General features: G+C 37.3%; 1 protein-coding gene across 2 annotated transcripts in view; it reads right to left on the bottom strand.

The window, feature by feature from the left end:
* FMN1 (formin 1) overlaps positions 1-22,543 on the bottom strand; it is a 523,482-nt gene that overhangs the window by 120,239 nt on the left and 380,700 nt on the right. For both annotated transcript variants that reach the window (XM_072623605.1, XM_072623606.1), the window contains 6 exons: positions 19,269-19,330; positions 16,645-16,733; positions 9,177-9,306; positions 7,369-7,515; positions 5,389-5,448; positions 366-486 (listed from right to left, as the gene is read on the bottom strand). In XM_072623605.1, the coding sequence (XP_072479706.1) occupies positions 366-486; positions 5,389-5,448; positions 7,369-7,515; positions 9,177-9,306; positions 16,645-16,733; positions 19,269-19,330 (609 nt within the window). The remainder of the gene's footprint in view (positions 1-365; positions 487-5,388; positions 5,449-7,368; positions 7,516-9,176; positions 9,307-16,644; positions 16,734-19,268; positions 19,331-22,543) is intronic.

The following is a 22,543-nucleotide window of genomic DNA, read 5'->3' as shown; positions in this document are numbered from 1 at the left end:
AGAGGAGGGGAGGTGTCCTCCATTTTATATTGAATTATTTCAAAATATGAAATAAGCAGAAATAGAATGTGAAAAGAAATGTGGTTGGCTTCCTGTGTCTTGCCATAGTGCTTCTGCCTCACTTTACATATGTCTCATGTATGAACATTTACATTTGTGTGTATGTAGGAAAAATGTACAGTATGAGAATAACCTAAAAATCTCTAAACCTACTACATTAAAAAAAAAAGAGGGATGGAAATTTTTACAAGGATTGTGGAATGCTGTGACAATCATACATTAATATGTACCAACCAGTAAACAATCCTGTGTCTAAAAAATGCTCTCAATTATTATCATAACAATGGAAAAATGATGCCTATTACCTTCCAGTTGCCTCTTCAGCTTTCTCAAGTCTTTAATGAGGTCTTCAAACTTGACTTGGGCAGCCAGAAAGAAATCCTGTGGCTCAGGGAGAGGAAAAATACTCTTCTCTGTTCCTGCCTCCTAAAAAAAATGTATACACAGAGAGGGGATAAATACAACAAAATCCCCCAGCTTTACTTGTAGTTAGAATCTCAAAGGGGTGATTCTGATGGAGGAAAACAGACATTTTGTATAATGCTAGAATAATAGTCAATGTTTTACCCTTTTTAGATATGAACTACGTTCCCTTCTCTGTCTACTTTACTTTCTTCCAGAATATGATTTTAGCCTTGTTGGCTCTGTGAATCTACAGACATGTGTTGGATTCTATTTTGCCTTGTGAATCAAAAAGAATATTGTTAGGTATATCCTGATCTTGGAAGGTCTATTCTTAGGGATATAGAATTAGGCATCTGAAGGCAGCTCAAATGTGAAGTTTGAGTTCCCCATGCTGACAGTTATACAAGTTATCATAGGAGTATCTTAAATAAGTAGCTTAAAAACTCATTGGATAAGGATACATATAAAACTCATGAAGTTAGTTGTCTGGTTAGAGGGAATCCTGAAATATACAATGGTCTTCCTACAGTTCTACAAACAACTTCTTTCACTTGCTTGATTTCCTGTTATGATATAAAATTCCAATTAGGTACATTTTTATGTTTGAATCAAAATAACTAAAAGGCTTTTCCAAATGTCATTGGACTCATCCAAAGAAAAGTTTATTGAAGACATATGTGGACAGACAGAGTTTTCACTAACTTTAATAACACTCATTGTATTGAAGGATGCCTCTGAATAGTAAGACACATTTTGAGAGACCACCATTTCAGGAATATTGTGAAAAAAATCTTCTTTCTGTGTTACAAATCAGCTGATTCTCAACTATGCTTTCCTTATGACAAGCCCTGGCTTGTTCTCTTCTAATCATATTGGCCAAAAACTTGTGTCTTGGTTGTAATATCAATTTCAAATAGGTATTGACATTTTTAACTCAACCCAAGAAAGGTTCTGCTCTCTAAAAGATTATCCATTTGGGGACCCCCAGTTTTAAAATTTTGCTTCATTCTCCATTTTCTGTTAATTAAAACTTTATTAAAACACCTAGACACACAAGGTGCTCTGCACTGGTAGGATGTAATACCTAACTAATAAATCACTTACCCTAAAATCTTTTTAGTATTTAGGAGTACATCTCTCCCTCCCCCCTTCATCATCATTCAAGAACCCCACTATCTTGTGAGTAGCTATCAGAAAATAGAGGATTTTGCTCTTAATAATATATAATTATATAATAATACATAATTATAATAATAATATAATTATATAATAAATAAGAGGTTTTGCTCTTAAAGTCAATCACTCTTATCTGCTTTAAAAGTCTCATTTTTTTCGTGAATTTTGGGTCTCCTTTTTTATGGCACCCCTACAGTTATTGTAGCTAGGTAGTATGGTTGATAGAGTGCTGGTCGAAGAGTCAGGAAGACTCATCTTCCTGAGCTCAGATCTGGCCTCAGACACTTACTAACTGTATGATCCTGCACATGTCACTTAATTTTGTTTGCCTGTCAGTTTCTTGATTTGTAAAATGAGCTGGTGAAGGAAATGGCAAATCACTCCAGTATCTTTGCCATGAAGAGTTGGACATGACTGAAAACAACTACGTAACAATAATTATTATTATTAATACTGCCAATAATAATAATTTCCTCTCGCTAAGTCCTCATATGTGTTATCACGGTACAGAGGTGGTTCTGACTTCTCAAAGGCTATCCAATTAAATATGAGTGAGCTTTGAGAGGTCCTATCGAGATGTAGAGGCTTTGAGTATAGGTCCAGTAATGGTCTGAGTATCTGTCACTTAAGGATGAGTAGATAAATATAAAGAGACATTTCATCATCAAGAAGCTGGTCCCTAAGATTTTTTTTAAATTTCTGTACTAACTTTTGAATTTCACTAAGATGGTGGGGGAGGGGAGGCATCAATATTGATGAAATCACAAATCATTTATTCATTTATGGGGGTCAGTGTTAGAATAATACTGGATGAGCCACTAGACTTGGAGTTGAAGAGACCTATCTGATTTGGGGCAAATTACTTAATCTCTCTTAACCTCAGTTTCCTCATATATAAAAGGAGCGAGTTGGACTTGATGACGTACCACAACCCTCCTGGCTTTTACAATATGGTTCTATATCTTATTTATTTTAGAAATAGCAGGAAGAATGATAAGAGCTGACTCTTTAAAGTTTTCAGTGTGCTTTATACATATTAACTCATTTGATCCTCACAACAATTCTGGGAGATAAATGACATCGTTAACCCCATATTACAGATGAGCAAACTGGGGCAAGCAGAGGTTAAGTAACCGTGACAGAGCTGGTAAGCGTCTGAGGCTGGATTTGATTTCAGGTCTTCCCAATTCTGGGTTCAGTGTTCTATCCACTGAGCCACCTAGCTGCTGGAGTTGTCCTGAATAAGAAGGAAATGTGGATTAACATGAAGGATAGCTCTGACTGAAATGCCCACCAAAAAAGCTCCCTAGTGCTCTGTGTTCTGACACTTAAATTGAGTTCCTTTCCTCTCATCCATTTTTCAACTCAACTCAGGATTTAACAAGACAAAACAACACTAAGTAAATCCATCTATTAGTGGCCCTTATGAAAATCCCTCCACCTGGGAGCATGCAGAGAGTATCTGTACCGTGAGAGAGAATGCTCACATGCTGGTGAGATCACAGTTCCACAGACATCTCTAAATTATGAACATTCCTCAACTAGAATTCAAATGACACGGATCCAGGTAGCTTTTAACTAAAATTCAACATACCCTAGACGTGACCTAAATATTGAAGATTTAGAGGAGGAAAACTTAGGACAGGGCTCCCAAATAACCATTCTTTGTTGCCAACCACAAAAATCATCAACTCTCCCTGCACTTGAAGACAGAGATCGAATAAATCACAAAATTGCATACTAATTTCAAGTTAAATACGCTTTTCACAATAAAGATCAATAAACCACCACAGAAATATGGGATTTCCCCCACCTTGGGTTGGACCTTTCCCTGTTTGCATATAATCTTAAAATTTTTCTCTGAAGAATTTGTTTCCTTGTATTCAAATCTACTCACCAACAGTTTAGTTTGCTTTTCAAAAACTTTCATCCCCAAATTATTTGTTTCAGTTAATGGAGTCACAAGCATATCAAGCAATTCACTCTTCAAAGCAGAGAATAATTAAAACCTAAGATTAGAACCTTCCTCTCCTAACGTCTTTCAAGATAACTCTCAGATTACACTGCGACTTCATGTTCCTGCTCGAAATGTGAAAAGATATATATACATATGTAAACACACACACACCATCTCTAAGTTTTATATATATAAATATATGTGCACACATATATATACACATATATACATACATACACACATACATATACATATGTATGTATGTATATATATATGTATGTATATATGTATATACCACTTCTAAGTTGTCCTAGGCTAGTCTCACCTTGTTTTGTTTACCTTGGTTCTCTAACAAATCCTGAACCTCTAGTTCTTTCTGGCTTATTACAAGTAATGTATTCATTTTAAAAGGTAAAAAACAGAAATATCTAAATATTTTTCTTTCCCCCATCCCTGGGTACCTGAAATATATCACTGGTCAGACAGATGGAAGGTCTCCTGTGGGCACAAGCTATGTAGTGTTTCAAAATCTTCTCACAAGGTCTAAAATAACAGCTCTCAAGGCATGATCCAGAAACCGTCCCCAGGACCCTTTAGATGCTTCTCAATGTCAAAACCATTTTCACAAAAATACTAAGACATTTTAATTTCTAATATAATAAATATTGATAGATATAATCCATAGTTTAAAAAAAGGAGGAAGATTCTAACCAATTTTTAAGAGTATAAAGGGGTATTGAGGCTAAGAAGTTTGAGATCCACTGGTTTAGAACAGTGTTTGCATAGGCTACCAGGTGGCATGATAGAGTACTAGACTTGGAAGTTTGGAAGACCTGAGTTCAAATCCTACCTCCAGCTCTTACTAAGTATGTGGACTATAATTTCAGCTTCACCTTCTTTAACTGTAATATGGAGATAATAACATGTAACTCAGGTTTGTTGTTGGGATCAAATGAAATCGTATGTATGTAATAAGTATTATTGTTCGTATATGTTCAACTCTTTGTGACCCTGCAGACCATGGTGTCCATGAGGTTTTCTTGGCAAAGAAACTGGAGTGGTTTGCAGTTTCCTTGTCTAAGAGATTAAGGCAAACAGAGGTTAAGTGACTTGCCCAAGGTCACACAGCTAGTAAATGTCTGAGACCAAATTTGGACTCAGGTCTAGGCTCAGTGCAAACTACACTGAGCAAATTAGCTGCCTCCTTCTAAGTATTAGCTGTTATTATGACTATATATGGATAATCAAGCAGTATGGTTGTCAGTATTTCCCTATCATAATTTTCCACTCAAGCTACTACATTTCTTGAAGACCTATACAATCATTTGTTCCTCTCCATAGTGCTGTGTGTTCTGTTCTAGCAATGATGAGTAGAACACATAAAATTGAAAGTAGATGATCATTCTCAGACAACTTTCCTTTTTGGGAAACATTTTCCTTTTTGGGAAACAAAACTAAACTGGGCAGCTAGACTTGGCAGGCTATATGGGGTCACAAAGAATTGGACATGAATGAACAACTGGACAATACCAAAGGCTTGAAGTGCCCTGCCCTCAGACCAGTCACGCACAAACACCAAGGATAAAAGGTCTGACATTGTAATGACTTGGTTTTTCAGCATTTGAGTAAACATCACAGCATCCTGTTTTAGAAATATGACTTTTTCTGATTTTTCCAGGGAAAAATCCTGGGTATCGTAGAAGGAAGTGTGAAGACTTGGGGTCACTTCTAGACTTTCTGGAAAAGCATCATCAAAGACATTATTTTCTCGTGTCATTTGCTGTGCTTACCGAGTCATAATGGCGCAAATAATATTTCACAACGTAGTCTACTAGATTAATCCCGTTATCCTAAAGAGACAGAAGGAAAACAAAGTCATTCACACTTTTAAATTCATTTAAAATCATTTGATATGCATGTTTCCATATATTAGGTGAAAGGATGAGCTTCAGGTGCCTAACTCTAAGTGTGTTATTTCAAATTGACTTATACTATATAATACCATATATTTCCTCAAGCCTAGACCTAATACCTCCAATTTTATGCCTTGGTTTTCCATCTGTACTATTGTATATCTGTACTATTGAAATGAACTTGTCCCTGATAGGAGGTATCATGGGAATGAAGCTGATGATGAGACAAAGCAAAATATTTCCTTTGTCCAGTATTACATGCAAAGATATAGTAGAAATTAGATTTAGAGACAAATGACCTTGAATGAAATTCTAAATCAGATATTTTACTCTCTTTGTGACCCTTGGCAAAGTCATGGCCTCCCTGAGACTCAGTTTCCTTATCTGTAAGAGGAGCAGGGTGAAGCTATGGACTTTCTAAGGGCTCCTCTGGTTCTAAAACTTTTACCTATATAGTTCTCTGAGGCAATGGTTAAATAGACACAAATATTTCCATTGGGGCAGGAAGGTAGTACAATAGACAGAGCTCTGTGTCTGAAGTCAGAAAGACCTGAGTTCAAATCCAGTCTCATACTCTAGTTGCATGACCCTGGGCAAGATTGCCTCAGTTTCTTCATCTGTAAAATGGGGATGATAATAATAGCATCTATCTCCAAGAGTTTTTGTGAAGACTAAATGAAAAAAATATTTGTAAAGCACTCAGTACAGTACATAAACATTATATAAGTGTTAGCTATTATTATTATTATTTATTATGCCATGAGTTGAGAGAGAATGGAAAAGGGAAAAAGTGAAAAGAAGACCTAAGCAGAACTGTTCCATCCTTCCCCCCCCACCCCAACTTTTCCATCTTGACAGAAAGAAAGAGAGCAGGACAGAGGCACAACATGAGAGTGCTCGTAATGGCGTGAAAAAAGGCTTAAAAGGAACACCATGTCATTTTATGACCCTGGGAGGCCAGAGGAGAGCAGGCCCTCCCACAAGGCAGCCTTTGTGTCCTGTTCACATGGGTCCAATTCTAATTTGCCTGTGTGCCTTCCCTCACCTCCCCCCAACCTCCTTGGGACTCTGAGGTATAGGCTGCTGGCTCCTAAAGAACCCACTCTGCAGGGGTGTGGAGACAACTGATAATCAGGCTCTGGGGCTGTGACAGTAAGTAGACTCCAGGCCAATTGTTGCAGTAAGCTAAAAAGCAATTCAAATGCACCGTCATAATGATGGCTCCTCATTGCTATCATTCAGGAAAGAATAGATTACACGTAGCCAACTCCAGGCTCCACTAGGATGGTGTTTCACATGACAGATGGGATGATGGGTTATTTGTTTCACATCCTCCTCATTTCTCCAGAAATGCAGCTCCTAATTAGTTCATTTGAAGCAATTGATAGACAGACTGAAATAAAGTAGTGCTAGACTCTTCCATAGAGACGACAGTTAATTGTCCCATAGCAAAAAACTACCTTGTCTTGGGAAACAAAAGGAGAGAAAAAGCAAACCAAAAAAAAAATTTATGAAGCATACGAATCTTTACAGAAAAGTGAGGGAGAGTAATGGAATATTTCAAAATAAATTATTTTAATTAAAGGAGTATGAGAAGCGTTGTGGCATACTGGATAGACAGCTGGACTCACAGTCCATGAAGAACTCTATTCAAGTCCCATCTCTGGCATGTACTAATTTTGTGACCCTAACTAACTTAACCTCTCATTGCTCTGGTCACCTCTCTATGACTGTACATTACAGAGAGGGTGCTAACTTTTACTAGTATAGGGAGTTTTCTCATTCAAGAGTACCTCATTAAATGGGTAGAGAGAAAATGGCTCATATCCATTACACCAGAATGAATAGATACTTAACCCGACTTTTGACATCCTTGAGTTTGGGCAGAATTTCCAAGCTATATCCATCTGCCTGACCCCGAGTCCTGTTTCCTCCATTCATATAGTTCCCAAAAGCCAGAATCAAGGCTAAAATATCCTTTACGCTCTTCATGTCTAGCAAGCCCTGTGAAAGTAAATACCGAATTACGATTTGTCTTACATCCCAAATGATAATGCATCATATGTGTCAGAAGGCAATAAAGTTGTCAGTGGTCTAAAAACACATTTTCCCCAATCAGTTTCTCCAAAAATACCCACAAAATTACTGCTTCCTATTTACCAAATTAATTATAAGTGCTGCATATCTATACAATTAAAGATTAATTGGAGTAACCATGCTCTCTTTGAACTTATTGAGGCTTTAAAAAAAACACACATCTTTAATAGTCTCTACACCTTTTTTTTTTTGTCTGACTTATTTAGGCTTGTTCCTTGATGATTTCAGTGTGGAAAGGAATTTAAAGACACTTAATAATCTATTTGGAAGATAGGCAATTCATACATGTACAGTTCAATTATAGTCAGTATAGTACAAGCAGTAAGACTTTTCTTTCTCAATAAGTATAAAATTAAGAGGACAGCCACTTTGAAAGCAACCTAAGGCCATGCACTGGGATTTACTATGTGCTTGTTGATGAGTCCATAAACTTTTACAATTTAAAACTGTTCAAGGTTTCCTTCCGATCTCCATCTCATTTCGCTTTTCTTCTTATTCTTGTTAATCAAATGAAAAAAAATTCAAAAGAACTTATTTCTTCCTTATGGTCTTAGATGGATAGAAATCCACTGCAGTGAAAAGATGAAATGGTTTTTGTTTTAAATTACCTTCAGTCTTTTCCTCTTCTCTGTTAGGGTGATACCAAAGGAGTTCATTATAATATGGTAATATTTATCGTTTCTTTATGGAAAACATCTAATATTTGGGTTTAAAAAAACCAAGCCACTTGAGAACTGATTAAGTATTGAGTCATTCATGGAAAATATTGCGTTCTTATGGAAATGGATCTTTGAAAGAAAATGGGGAAATGAAACCTTTTAAGCCTTGTGCTGAACCCCAAAGTATTTTAACATGTGTGGTATAGCTGGGGCTATGACTATATTGGGCTGCTTGGAGAAGGGAGAATATTGCCCCATTTGGTGACTCCCATCTGGAATCTCTCCTTGCCTCTACTGCCACCCCAGTATTAGGGGCCTTGATCATACAAAACTCCTATAAATGGTCCAAAGATAAAGTCAAGAAAAAAAATACTGATGTGCTCTTTAGAATCACGGTCACCCCATATAATTATTTTTTAATTTGCATTCCTAGTCTTTAGGATCCACCTAACTGGATGAGAATTAGGTGATCAATCTTATGGATCCAATGCCAATATTTTTCTCATTTAAGCTACCCAGGAGATATCCTGCCTCAGAAGGCTGTTTTGAGGGTCAGAAGATAATATATTTAATGTGCTTTTAGTTGTGTATAAAACACTATGAAAACCTATATATGTGTCAGTTACTATCATCGTTATTATTACTAAGTGCTAGAACTATGATAAAACGATTTTGTTTTCAATATAATTGGCTTTGAAGAGCCAGTGTTTAGATGCAGAGGCATATGGGGGGCTTCATGTTCTCTCCCCATCCCACTTCCACGCTACAAAAAAAAGTAGAAAATAACAAAATCCCTACTTTAAAGGCCTTTGAAAAGCCTAGAATCCTATGACTGAAAATGGTCTCTGGAGGACACTTTATCTGTCTTCCTGTCTCTGAGTATCATATCAAGTTAGGTAATGAACACACCTTTGAAGCCCGTGTAATGATCTCCACCTTTCGATGAATGGAGGTAATGCCTTCAGAAAAGACAGATCTGAAGATTATGCACTGGGCACGTTCAGCAAAATTTGGAATCTGGGCTAATTCATATAAGAATCTGTAGAAATAAGAATGAATTACATATACACAGATATATTCAGGAAAATTAAATGGCAGAAACAAAATGGAAAGGAGTTAGCCTTAGAGTTTTCTTTATTTGACGAAGAGCTACTTTTGGTATGAATTTAAGTACTTTAAATCCAGCATCTACAAAAGGTGATGGATGAGACAGTCTATCAGCTTACAGAAGTCCCACCACATGGCAGAAATGACTTTGTGACAAGAAATTGAGGTTCACGGAGTTCAGTTTTCAGCCAGTTGCTTGCTTGTTATTTGACATACTAGATAGCAATGGAATCAGGAAAAGAGTTTAGATCTGACCTCGGACAATTAGTTACTAGCTGTGGGACTCTGAAGTCCCTTCGCTGCTACCTGCCTCAGTTTCCTCATCTGTAAAATGGGTATAATAATAGCACCTACTTCCCAAAACTGTTGTGAGAATAAAATGAGAAATTTGTAAAACGCTTTTCAAACCTTAATTATATACTAGTTATAAATACGGTTCACATACAATCTTTTTTTTGTATTTCAGATCCAGCCTCTATAAAAAAAATGTTAGCTTGCTTAATGGAGATTCTATGAAGATATGTGTATGTATACACAAATACGTATACTTTTACATATATACATATGTATTATATGTATATGTATATATACGTATATACTTGTATTATTAGGTAGCAAACTCCATGATAGTAGTAACCATGTCTTATTTATGTTTTCATCTTCTCTGATGCCCAGAATTGTATGCTGGGTAGGTACTTAATAAATATTCATTGAATGGATCTTAAACATTTTAGGACCAGAAAAGTTGCTGCCTACAATCATGACCACTGGTCTCTACTGTCAATATTTGGTTGGCTCCAAAAGAGCAAACATCAGTGCAACTACCTATTTTTATTTTTAGTCTCTAAAATTATGCATGGGTAACTCCCTTCTTCAAAATACCCATTCTAGCTGTGTTTATAAGGTTAAGTGACATACGGAATTCAGGGCCAGGAAAAAGCAAGTAGACTGTATGGAGCAGTGGAAAGAGCATTGACTTGGAAGACTTGGATTCTTGACCCAGCACTGTTACCATGTGATTGTAAGCAAATGTCACTTCTCTGAGTCTTGTCTCTCCATCTGTAAAGTTAGGATGTGGGCTGGACTAAGAGAAAGAGAGTTAGATTTGGAGTCAGAAGACTTGAGTTCAAAATCTGGCTCTGCTACTTGTGAGATCTCAGGCAAGTCATTTAAACTCTCCTGTTCTCGGTTTCCCCATCTGTCAAATGAGGAGGTTGGATTAGCTGGTCTCATGTTACTTCCAACCTTCCATGTAGGATAAATATCAGGTGGCAGAGTGGAAAGGGTGCTAGACTTAGAGTTAGGAAGACCTGAGTTCAAGTTTGTCTTTGATATTTGCTAACTTTGTAACCCTGGGCAAGTCACTTAGCCAGTGTCAGTCTCAGTTTCCTTGACTTTAAAATTGGGATAACTGCAGCTGCTTCATAGAGTTATTGTAAGGATCAGATAAGATAACACATATAAAATACTTTGAAAGCCTAGTACTATACAAATGCTACTTATTATTGTTAATTAGTATCAAGGTCTCTTTTAACAATATATGAGCTTCTAAAATTTAGATTAGTGGTCTATATTGATCAAATTACTTGATAACTGCTTAGTCTTTTATTTTACCCTACATGTGTTGACAAAGTGTAAAGAAAACACTAATAACAGATCCCAACAGACAGCTAAATGTGGGGACTGATCTACACAGTAACTTACTGTCTGAGTTCAGGCATTACTGGTCTTTGCAGACTTAGGCTGGAATAGCTGACAAGTTCTCCAGGCCAGCAATCAGTGTAAGGGGCATAAATTAATATGAATGGAAACAGCTGGCCATGACCTCAGCAAAGGAGAGAATCCACACACTCAGCTATTAATTTGATTTTGGAATTGAGATGATGACTAACTGGTATTTCTGAAGGTCTTGATGGATCCATAGCACCATTTCCTTGAGGTTTCTGCAGTGTGACATAAAGAACACTTTTACACAGGAGTAAAATGGGAAGGCTTTTTATTTCTGTACCCAAAGAAGTTTATTTGGCTCACACTTTATGATCCCTCCACTTCTGGAGATATTTACACTTTAATAAACTAATAATAATCAACTGTTTTTCCATGCTTGGCCCTCCATTCATGTTGAATTCTTTCACTTGAGACATTAATTGCTTCAGCAAAGGGAGTTTAAAGGAGGAAAGAAGTCCTTCTTCCAAATCTATAAACTCCAATCATTAGAGTGAATGGCAAGGAAAAATGTGGTGGGAAAGAAAAATGATCAACAATTGGACTTCATAAGATCACTGGATCTAAAGCTGGAAGAGACCTCAGAAATCTTCTAGGACAACCCATCCTTTTACAGTTGAGCAAACTGAAAGCCCGGAAGTGAAAGGTTCTTGTATTCTTCCCACACTTTCAGGGATCAAACTCCTACTTGGAAATTGTGTCTCTGATTACACAAATGGACCACATCTAAAACCTTTCAAAGAGGCTATCCCTGATTAAGATTCAGCACCTACAAAGCAAATGTCTTTATAAAGTCCATACCATATTCCTTCAGATAAATGTGGTGTATTCCTCTCACAAATACTAATCAAACTTTATAGAGACTAATTATCAATACTTGGTGCACCAACCCAACTATTCCATGGGCTTTTTTATCTCTTTGCAAATGAGATCAATGGAGGCTGCTGGTACACAAAGCAGTGTCCTTGCTAGGGCTTGTCATTGAGCTTTAGGAATTATATGGACATTTATTTCTCTGGGTGCATAGCTACATGCAGAAAAAAAAAACCCATCTCTTTATTTCTTAACAGAATGTTTGTCTCCCTGAGTTATTTCCCCCCTTTCTCAATAACAGGTCAAAGTCCTGTATCTGATAGCTGGGGTTGTTAAACTGGCGTCTATGAACTTGTTTGTGCAGAAAGAACTATAAGGGCCTGAAATAAAAAACAAAACAAAACAAAACAAAAACAAACGTGACTTTAAATTCTCCCATAGACACTTGCTAACTGTGTGACCATAGGCAAGTTCCTTAACTTCTCTGTACCTCAATTTCGTCATCTGTAAAATGAGGATAATAATAGCACCTATCTCATAGGACTCTTGTAAGAATAAATGAGTTAACATATGTACAGTGCTTAGAAAACCTTAAATTACTTTGTAAATGCTAGCTGTTCTTATTTTTCATTATTTTGATAACAATTTGGATATAATTTTTACTTGTAATCCTTTTATTTAATGCAATCTAAAAATATTATTCTGAGAAGAGTTTCAGAGCATCAGACTACCAAATAGCTCCATGACATAAAATTGTGTTTTCTGTCCTAAAGTTGATTTTTTTTCTGTTCTAATGGTTTTTTCCTTTCAGGGAATTTGGAACAACTGAAACATGCCCTTGATTTCCCCAAAATAATTACAAAGAAATAGATTTCTCCGCACATATAGAGAGAGCAATATGTATAAAGGAAAACTTCCAAATTTTTCCAGGAATTTTTTTCTGGGTCTGTACACATAGAAGACACTAAAAATCTGCTATCTAGATTGGCCACATGTGTAAGGCGGAGGTCTGGGAACTTAAAAATTAATTTTGATTAATGTGAGAAATACGCTGCTACAAAACCAATTGGAGACTATCTCCTTAAGACAACCTCTGCCATCCCAGGCTGTTTTCTCTCCATCTATAGCTACCCCTCTACAGTCAGGGATACTAAGGTAGCTATCTAGCTCTTCATGCCCACTGGAACTTTGCAAGCTTGACAAGACAGAGCTATGTTGTATTAGACGATGGAGATTTCTCTGCACTCGTCTTGTCACATAAACAGTATCAGACACCTCTGAAATCATGATGAGAAACACAAGCCTGATGTTTGAATGGCACTTTGCAGTTTACAGATAAGAACCGAGGCTATCTCTTAGAAGAGGGTCTCAAAGCAACCTGGAAAAGTTCCTATGATATTAAGCCAAATCAGAGTTTGTAAAGTGCTAAAGAATGGGAAGTGTAAAGGATGCTGTGGTTCCCTTCCCTTTTGTTGTGTTGAAGTGTTATCTTTTCATCTAGGTTGTAAACTCCTTGAGGCTTCCTTTTATTCTTCTGTGTATGTTCCATAATGCCAATCAAATTAACTTCCACAATGTAGGCAATCAATAATTTCGATAAACTGCAGTTTCTGCAGTCCACCTATGCATTTTAGGGCCAATTATTTCACAGATTCCTAGTATTTAAAGCTATCAGGGACTTTAGAGATAATCTATTCCAATCCCTTTCATTTTACAGATAAGGAAAGTGGGCTCAGTACAAATACAGAGTTTCTCTTTTTAAGTAATGAACATTTATACTCTGGCTTGAGTTTACTAGAAGCATATTAGCTTAGAACAAGTGCATCTAAGTTCTTAACACTGTCACTCCTCCTCTTGGATTCAAACATCAGTCCTCTGACTCCAAATCTAGTGTTTTTTCCCCACTGTATCCTAATAGAGGAACAAACGGCCAAAGAGTAAGTCACACGTAAAGGGACAAATGATATATGTACTTATAATCTTCAAGGGCTATATCAGTGTAAATTGTTATTTTTTCTCTCATTTCTTTCCCTATTTTCAAAAAAGATTTTGCTTCAGTCCAAAAGGCATTCTAACAGTTACCTAACCTGTGTTGTAACACGTGGCAGCAGTTACCAGAATGCCAGGAGTACTTGGTGATGGTCAACTTGGTTTTGAAGATCTAGTCATTGATTTCTTATTTCTGAAGTCCCTGACCAGTCAAAAGGGAGATGAATTTCTATCCTAGGGGCTCCTTTTAACCAGTAAAAAAAAAAGCTTTAAAAAGCTCCCAAATCCCTTGTCTATCTCTATCACACAAGTGGCTTTCAGTCTTATCCTGAGTAGACAACTGCTCTACTACAAATGTTTTTCCAATTCTGGGGCTGGGATGGAATCAAACTGATGAGGTGAGTGATGAGGCCAACCACCCCTTGCTGTGATTTACAGGACTGGCACCACAGAACTTGAAGGAAATTGCAGTGTTGGAACTCAGTAAATGATTCACATTTTCCAGTATGTAAAACATACTTATAGTCAACTCACTAAGAGTTGAAGAGCTAATAGGTTGCCAGAGAGTCAAACTCTGGCAAACCTCAAACACACACAACACTGTGCAGGAGGTCGGGAGGGAAGGTAAAATTTGCTCAGTCTGAATAGTCTCTCGTTCTCCTCTCCTTCCAGCAACTCAGCCCATGCACACCCACCCTGCCAGGAACAAGAGAAGTGCCTGGTTTGTTGTCAATGATGAGCACAGATGTTCTGAGGAACCATTATGTTCATGACCCATTAGATTAGAAATCTTCTCTCCCAATACTTCAACATGACAACTGTAGGGGCAATCATTATGAGGCTAAGAGTTATTATAATACCCGTATTCTACGATCCCACATCTTGACATCTGGAACAATTCTGGGAAGGGGATAGGGCTGAAAAGGAAAGTGAAAATCTTCTGGTTGTAGAGATATCAGGAATGGAAATATAGAGCCAGAGGAGAGACAAGCAAAAGCGTCCCTCCCCCAGTTATCTACTAGCTATTTGCTCATTGCTTAAAATATCAATTAGAGCTAAAAACCCAGGGCAAAAATGCTTCCTCACAGCTTAGCGTTTATGCAAAACTGTGAAGTTAGAAAAGTATTTTACAAATATTATCTTATTTGAGTCTCATAATAATCCTAGGAATTAGATGCTATTAATATCCTCACTTTACAAATAAGGAAACAGAGGCAGGCAAAGGCTAAGTTACTTGTCTAAGATTGCAAAACTAGTACTCATCTATGACCACATTTGAATTCAGGTCTTCTTGACTCCAGGGCCAGCATTCTATCCACCGAGTAAAAAAAAAAAAAAAATGGCACTGCTGGCTATGGGCAACAAGATCCTTCCCAAATGTCTGAGTTTGGAATTCCTGCCATTAGCAATTTCATAGTCAATCATTAACACTTTTGTGAGACTTAGCTAAAAAGAGAGCATGGTCTGAGAAAAAATGAGGCACAAAACAAGAAAGGATGGATTGAGAATTGGGAGCCAGGCAAGACAATGAAGAAAGCATGTCGAGAGTATGGGACACTGCAAATGAAAGTAGGCTAAGGTACAGCATCATAGTGAAAGGTCCTGCAATACTGAAGGCCCTGAGAATCCTAGAATAGGAGAAGGAATAAGACAACAAAAGGACAAGGGAAAGAGTTGGAAAAATCTGTTTGCCAGTTTTCTGAGGACTATTCCTATCCAGTTCCCGGGGCTATGGTCCAAATCCTCCAGGAACACATACAGGAAACTCAGTGGTATTTCAGGGACTTAGTTCAGGGACCCCACCATCACTTAGGGGTATAGACTCAATAGATCTTCAGCAAGAGAGGTTGGAGGGAAATGTCTCAAAATTCAGTACTATGTATTCAAAGGCTCCAATCATCTTAAAGAGTTCAATGGATACTCCATTCCATCTCTTTCCCAAGGATCCTTCCTGATGTTAACTATGACCAAAGGACCAAGAGGTCCTTTTCTCTACTGCCTTCTTGGTTCTTTGAGACTAGACTTGGTATGATCCAAGTCAACAGTAGTTGAAAGAATCCCAGGATTCACTCTGAGTACCTTCCACATCTCTGACCTGCACGAATGGGGGATGGGAAGGCAGATGGACACAGAACCACAATTGTAGAACAAAAAAAAAAAGACCAAAACATGAGTATACACAGGAAAATACAGAAAGAAGTTTGAAAGCTTCGTGTGGGGGAGAAAACAAAACAAAACAACACGAAGAGAGCCAGCTAGAAGAATCTGGGAGCAAAATATGATCTGGCTTTAGTTATTGGAGAAAACATTTAGGAAAATAACAATCGTAATTAATAATGGGACTCTGATGCTGCTTCTTTCCTAGAGTAGACAAGTAGTCAGAACCATGTTATCTTCCTCAGTTACTCTTAGCCGGAATGTTTAGTCTAGGAGGAATTAGTGAGTTACTAAAGCTAGGGGGAAAGGGGGAAGGGAGGGAATTAGAGAGTACGCAGAAGCCTAAATTTCGATGCTGAATTTCCTGGCATCTGAGGTTATTTTTGTGCCTGTGCAATAGGTCACTGGAATGTCTCCATTGTGATCTAACGGAGTTGGGTTTTGTTTTTCAAAACTGAAGGACCAAGAAGATAAGGGGTGGGGGGAGGATGACAGGGTGGAAGAGAGCGGCAGCATTCCCCACTTTGGTCCCAACCTTAACAGCCTCCCCTTCCCACCCAAGGAAGAAACATTCGTATTTCCTTACTGCTCAGGTTTGTCCAGGAGTTTCAGTTCTTCTTCTTTGGAGGTTTCATAATGTTTCCTTATTTTTGTCAGCTCATCCTTCTGGGCTCTCTGTGATGAAAGACAAAATGGAAGAAATGAGAAGCTTTCTTGTAGAATCACAGAATCTTAGGATTGGAAGGGATCTCGGAGATCGTTGGTCCAACCTATACAAAAGATTGGAGTCTGTATGCTTATTCAAGCTGGTGGATAAGAACATCTTCATATGTAGATCTCCTTCACCTGAACTGAAAGAGATGGAGGCAGCTGGTTCTAAGCCAAAATATCAGAGAGGAAAAGGTTCAGAGGTTGAGTAGCTAATGGCGTTAGGTTATATTGGTAGGGATCCCAGATCCTTCTGCCCCCAGTTTAGAAATGGCTCTGAGGCACACATCAGTTTTTTCCCTTCACAGTTATGCTGTCACATAAAACATATTATAGGTATATGATCTCTGGATGTTTTCTTCAAGAATTCTCTTTTGGAACCCAATATTTCAAGGAGAGGAAAGTGGAAAAGAACAGATCAGGAGTAAGGATGTCTCAGTTGAAGTTCTGGTTCTAGCATTTACTAATTCTGTGACTTGGGCAAGTCACAACCTCTCCAAACCTCAGTCAACTGTGTGCAAAAAGTGGGTAGTAATAATGCACTACCAATGCTGCAAAGAGTCATAGTGAGAACATGTATTTTGTAAACTTTAAGGTGTTGTGTAAATGTGAATTGCTACTATGTTTTCAATCTTAAAATTGTTTCTTTTTCCTTTGTGACCCAAAAGTTATATCATACTTAAAACTCTTTAGCCTTCTACCAGACCTCGAACACCTTAGAGTTTTTTACTATTAATAATATTCTAATTTTATATGTTTATTATCAGGTGCTTTTTTAAAAAATATTAAATGAATATTAATAATAATAATAAATAATGATAAAATAAAAATAATTTAATATTTTTTTGAAATTTTAAAAAATAATAAATAATAAAATTAATATTAAACTTTTAAAAATTTAAAAATATTCATCCTACTCATTCTCTTTCTTTGAACATGGATAGCACTAGCAAAATATACACTATATTGCTTCAGTTGGAGTATATACAGAACGTGTGATTTCTTCGGCAAAGAAACTTTCACCATGGGAATTCCCATCCCCAACCTAGATTAGATCCTTATCTATAAGTTAGTACTTAAGTCTTAGAAAATTTTTTAGTTGTTTCCATCCTCTTTGATTCTTCTCACTTGGGGTTTTGGAGTGGTTTGTCATTTCTTTCTTCAACTCATTTTACAGATGAGGAAACAGATGTTTGCAAACAGAGTTAAGTAACTTTCCCAGGCTTACACATATAGTAAGTATCTGAAGCTGGATTTGTACTCAGGTCTTTCTGACTCCAGGTCTGGCACTATAACCTCTGTCCCTGAGATTAAGTAGCAAAATAGTACAACTATTTCTCAGATGAGATCATTTAGGCTCATGGAGATTAAGGGTCCAGATCTCCCAGATCTTCTGACAGCTGATTGCTTTTTCCATCAGACTAGAATGTCTAAGAAAGGTGTCTCTGACTTTGATCTCACCCTCCATCCCTACCTTCACAATGGAAATAAGGTCTCCTAGCCTGACTATCGAAAGAGATAACTCAATTAGGTGACTCAATTTGTTTTATCACCTCAGTTTTCAGCTACTTTCCCACTCGTGCTTCTGATGGAGTGTGATGACTAAAAAATGCTGAGAGACATAGTTTCTGGTTAATTTAATCATTTTATTAATAAGGCCAGGATGTTTATTAATAAAGGAATGGTCATTTGGCCATCTCTCTTAGGCCAAAGATGATCATGGTGGTGGGCTCATAATTTATATGCCCCTTGAAGAGGTTGGTTAACACAATGGGAGGTGGACTATATTAAAATGAGGGTCTTGGGGTATTGTGACTTGGGTTACCCAAATTTTGGTCAATCAATTTCCATATCACCAGGCTGGCAAAAGGGAGAATCAGCATTTCTCCAGATCTGAGTGAGCAAAAACAAGAAGGAGTATACCCATTAACCTAAATTTAGAATTTCTTTTAGAGTCTGATTAGATCTTGGATAAATCTTTAAGAGAGATTTGGCACCCTGATTGGTTTCTGGAGAAGGAAAAGGGGAAAAACCTTGGTACTAATGTAATAATTAGTTACAAAATGCAAAAGAGAAATACTCATTTTTTATAGAATGGTATAATTCTTGTGTCCAGAAAAAGCTTATGGACATTTTTTAGGTTTCCAAGAAGGGGTTCTTTCATCTTTTTGGGAGGGGGATCTTTTTTGACTGGTTTATTTGTTTTGGCCTAGACTTGTGATTTCATGTGTATAGGAAACTCTTGGTGTAATGGGAACACTCCTTCTACTAATGAATATTGATAACTTGTTAATAACTGATATAGACCATATTAGAAAAAGATGCCTTGAGATGCCTTGTCCAGGGTCATACGGCCACTTTGGGTCAGAGGCAGGCCTTGAACCCAAAGTCTATCTGACTTTGAGGCTAGTTCCACTATCCAGCATGTCCCTCTGGCCTTCTTGCTTTCAGCAAAAACAAATATGGATGGACTTCTCAATTTGTCAGATCTTTGATACTTACATTTTCGTACAGGGCCTCCAGTGTTTCCAAGTCTACCACAGAGTCATCCACATTGAAAATTGCTGAGAGATGAGAGAGAGAGAGAGAGAGAGAGAGAGAGAGAGAGAGAGAGAGAGAGAGAGAGAGAGAGAATTTCATTAGACCCCCCAAGCCAACACTTATTTCACTCCCAGTTTCCAGGCAATATAATATCACACATTCTCACACAAGCTACGCCTTTCACCATATTACTGTTCTCCTTCCCTTATCCCCAGGGAGCCAAAATGAAAGGAGCCAAAATGGTTTCTATCACTGGCCTGCGCCCTTGCCCTGCCTCATTTAATTCCACAAACTTCACGTCCCACCGTTGTTTAATTTAGGCTCTGCAGGAGAAGTGTTTATGCTTTAGAACTAAACCAGGGTGTAGGTTTGAGGCACGTTTTTTAATCTTTCTTCCCAGCCAGTAATTGAAGAGATTTAGTACCTAGTGTCACAGACCTGACTCAAGGATTCTTTCCTTTCTGGGGGGAAACAAAGAAAAATTTTGCAAATTAAATTTATCCAGGCATGTGATTTCAAGCACCTTTCCACTGCCAACCCAACATCTTGATTAGGTTACAAAGAGAATGAAGAACAAAATAGTGTTGATGGCAAATGAAGATTATGGCCACCTCCCAAATCCCAATCTTAAAGCAACCTCTCTATCCCCCAATCTTATTACCATTTGAATAGTTGCACTGTAATCTAAACAAGTTGTTTAGCTGCTACCTGATACTCCCTCCATTTCAGCTGCGTTCGATTTCTTCCCTTCAATGTGGGGACACAAACCCTGAGATTTAAAAGCCCTTGTGGATTTGGCTATCCAAGATGTTTGAAATAGGCAAGGCTCACATCTTTAAATAATTATTCAAAAGTAATAAGGTTTCTTCTCCACCCCACCCCCCACACTCTGTTCCCTGATTTTACATTGTGAAATTAACCAGCAGGCTAGTAAATTTTCTCCATGGCAGGCTAATTAATTTTATTAAAAGGACCAGTGACATTTAGAATGCTTTAAAATTTTGCCTGTCAATTATTAATCTGTCCACTGGCATTACAATGTGACTCCTGGAAGAGGCAGAGGGGAAAGATACAAACATGGTTAAGACCATCAAGGTAAAATTCAAGTTTAGTTCAACTCATGTGGTTTCTTTTCCAAGTTAGGACCATATGAGTCACTTTACCAAATGTGACGTAGCTATTCGGCTGTACTAAGATCAAACTCATCATATGATACCAAGCAAAGACCTTAAATTCCTTGACTCACCACTCACTGTAACACCTAGGGTTGACCTGTGGTTTTAGGGATGTGGATGGGGAAAGAGCAGGTTAATACTTTAGTAACAAAGCAAGGAATCTAAGCTTAGAGTGAAACCCGAAAAGCCATATCATTTCACATAGACCAATCTGAAACCACTAAATGAAAATGCAGTCATCACTTGAAGGAAGGAGGAAAGAATTTACCCTCCCAGCAGGACTGTTATTTTATGTGTGTCAATAATATGAACTCACTAATTTATCAGATGGAACATGCCTTTAAACCTCCGGCAACTGTTTAAATGAAATGGCCAGATACCTTTTCAGCCTTATGCAAATCCCATTAGCTTCTTACAAAAATCAGCCAACGAAATTATGAGGGGAGAGGAAAATACGCAGTTATTTTTCTCACATCTAAATTAAAATTTCGATAGATTCTGATATTGTATCTGTATAGCAACATTAAAAGGTTATTGTGTAAATTTAACCAGAAAACATGTTATACCAGCCATAAACATCTATTCTTTTTTTTTTTTTTATTTAAAGAATCAATAATTTAGGCACACCATTTAGTAAGTAAATCTCAACTGGTTATCTTCTGTGTTCTAGACAGAAGCAAAAACATATGAACTATAAAGAAACTTCATTAGTGAATGCTAAGTTCCCACTTATCTTCTTTACTACCTAGAAGAGATATCAAAAGAGAAAACTTCAACCACTTTGATTCCTAATAGTGATACAAATGCAACCTCCTAGAATTTCACAGGTGTTTAGGCAACAGAATATACCTCAATGTATTCTTTCTCACCTGCTGCCTGAAACTTTCCATGATTACAATGATTTCTTCCCAATCAGTATTCATATTGTACTTATCTATCTATATATCATTCATTGTTATATATTCATTATATGTTACATATTATATATTCATTCACTTGTCATTTTCTTATTATTTTTTAGGTCACAGGTTGAATGTAAATTAAATCTGTAGACTAAATCACCCGATAGATACCCGTTTGTCTTTAGGAAGATAAGGTAACATTACCACTCCCACACCCCCATTTTACAGATGCATCAAGTAAGGCCAAAACAAGTTGAAATGATTTAAACAATTTGTTTTAAACAGCAGAGCTAGCAAATAGTGTAGGATTCATTGGAAGATTAGGGTAAATTTAGAACACAGGTCATCTGCCTCCTGGTTTGAGCTTTTTTGTTTCACTATACTACAATGCCTCAAGCATCTTGCGGGCAGGGACCATTTCGTCGACTTTTTTATATACCCTACACCTATTCCTAAGACCTGGAAGGTTATAAGCACTTAATAAATACTTGTTATGCAAAAGCACAGCCTATAAAACTTGAAGTATGTTATATTAACCCAGAAAACCAACAAGGAAGTTATCACACCAAGAGAAAAATCATTCTTTGATATGAGTTTGTGTTACCTGAGGTCTGACAAAATCTCATTTTCACCCTATTTTGAACGTACACCTTTCATCTCGCTATTCCAGCAAAATGAACAAATACCCAAACTCCAAAAAGCATAATGCAGTCAGCCTTAAGACCCTGATACAGTATTCCAGTTTTTGATCTCCTCTCCATATCTCATTATACCAACACTCCTGCAGATGGTGTCTGAAAGGTGAAGTGTTAAATCCACAAAGCGAAGATCAATCATTGCTGGTGATTTTTACTTTTATCTTGGCTCTCTCCTGAGCTGTCCCCCTCACACTGTCAATTCAGTTAGAATACTTCACCTACACCTCACAATATGTCGAAAGGAAGTAGACACACGCTGTGAAAAGCTGGTAATTTTATTGGGTTCCTTTACCTTTAAAAATCCGTTACTTGGCTGAGTCTGGTTTCTGAGCTCCTTTTTTGCAGGGAAATTGAGGCAAACATTTTTATGTGGTCCTCTGGTGCCTGCTCTCTACTACAAGAATTTATATACACAAGGATCATTAGCGTAGTGTTTCACCCATTAAGATATAATAACCGTC

Source organism: Notamacropus eugenii, chromosome 7 (assembly GCF_028372415.1).
Source record: "Notamacropus eugenii isolate mMacEug1 chromosome 7, mMacEug1.pri_v2, whole genome shotgun sequence".
In the NCBI taxonomy this organism is placed as follows: domain Eukaryota; kingdom Metazoa; phylum Chordata; class Mammalia; order Diprotodontia; family Macropodidae; genus Notamacropus; species Notamacropus eugenii.
Note: the sequence above shows the minus strand (reverse complement) of the source record. Positions and strands in the feature narration are given on the sequence as shown.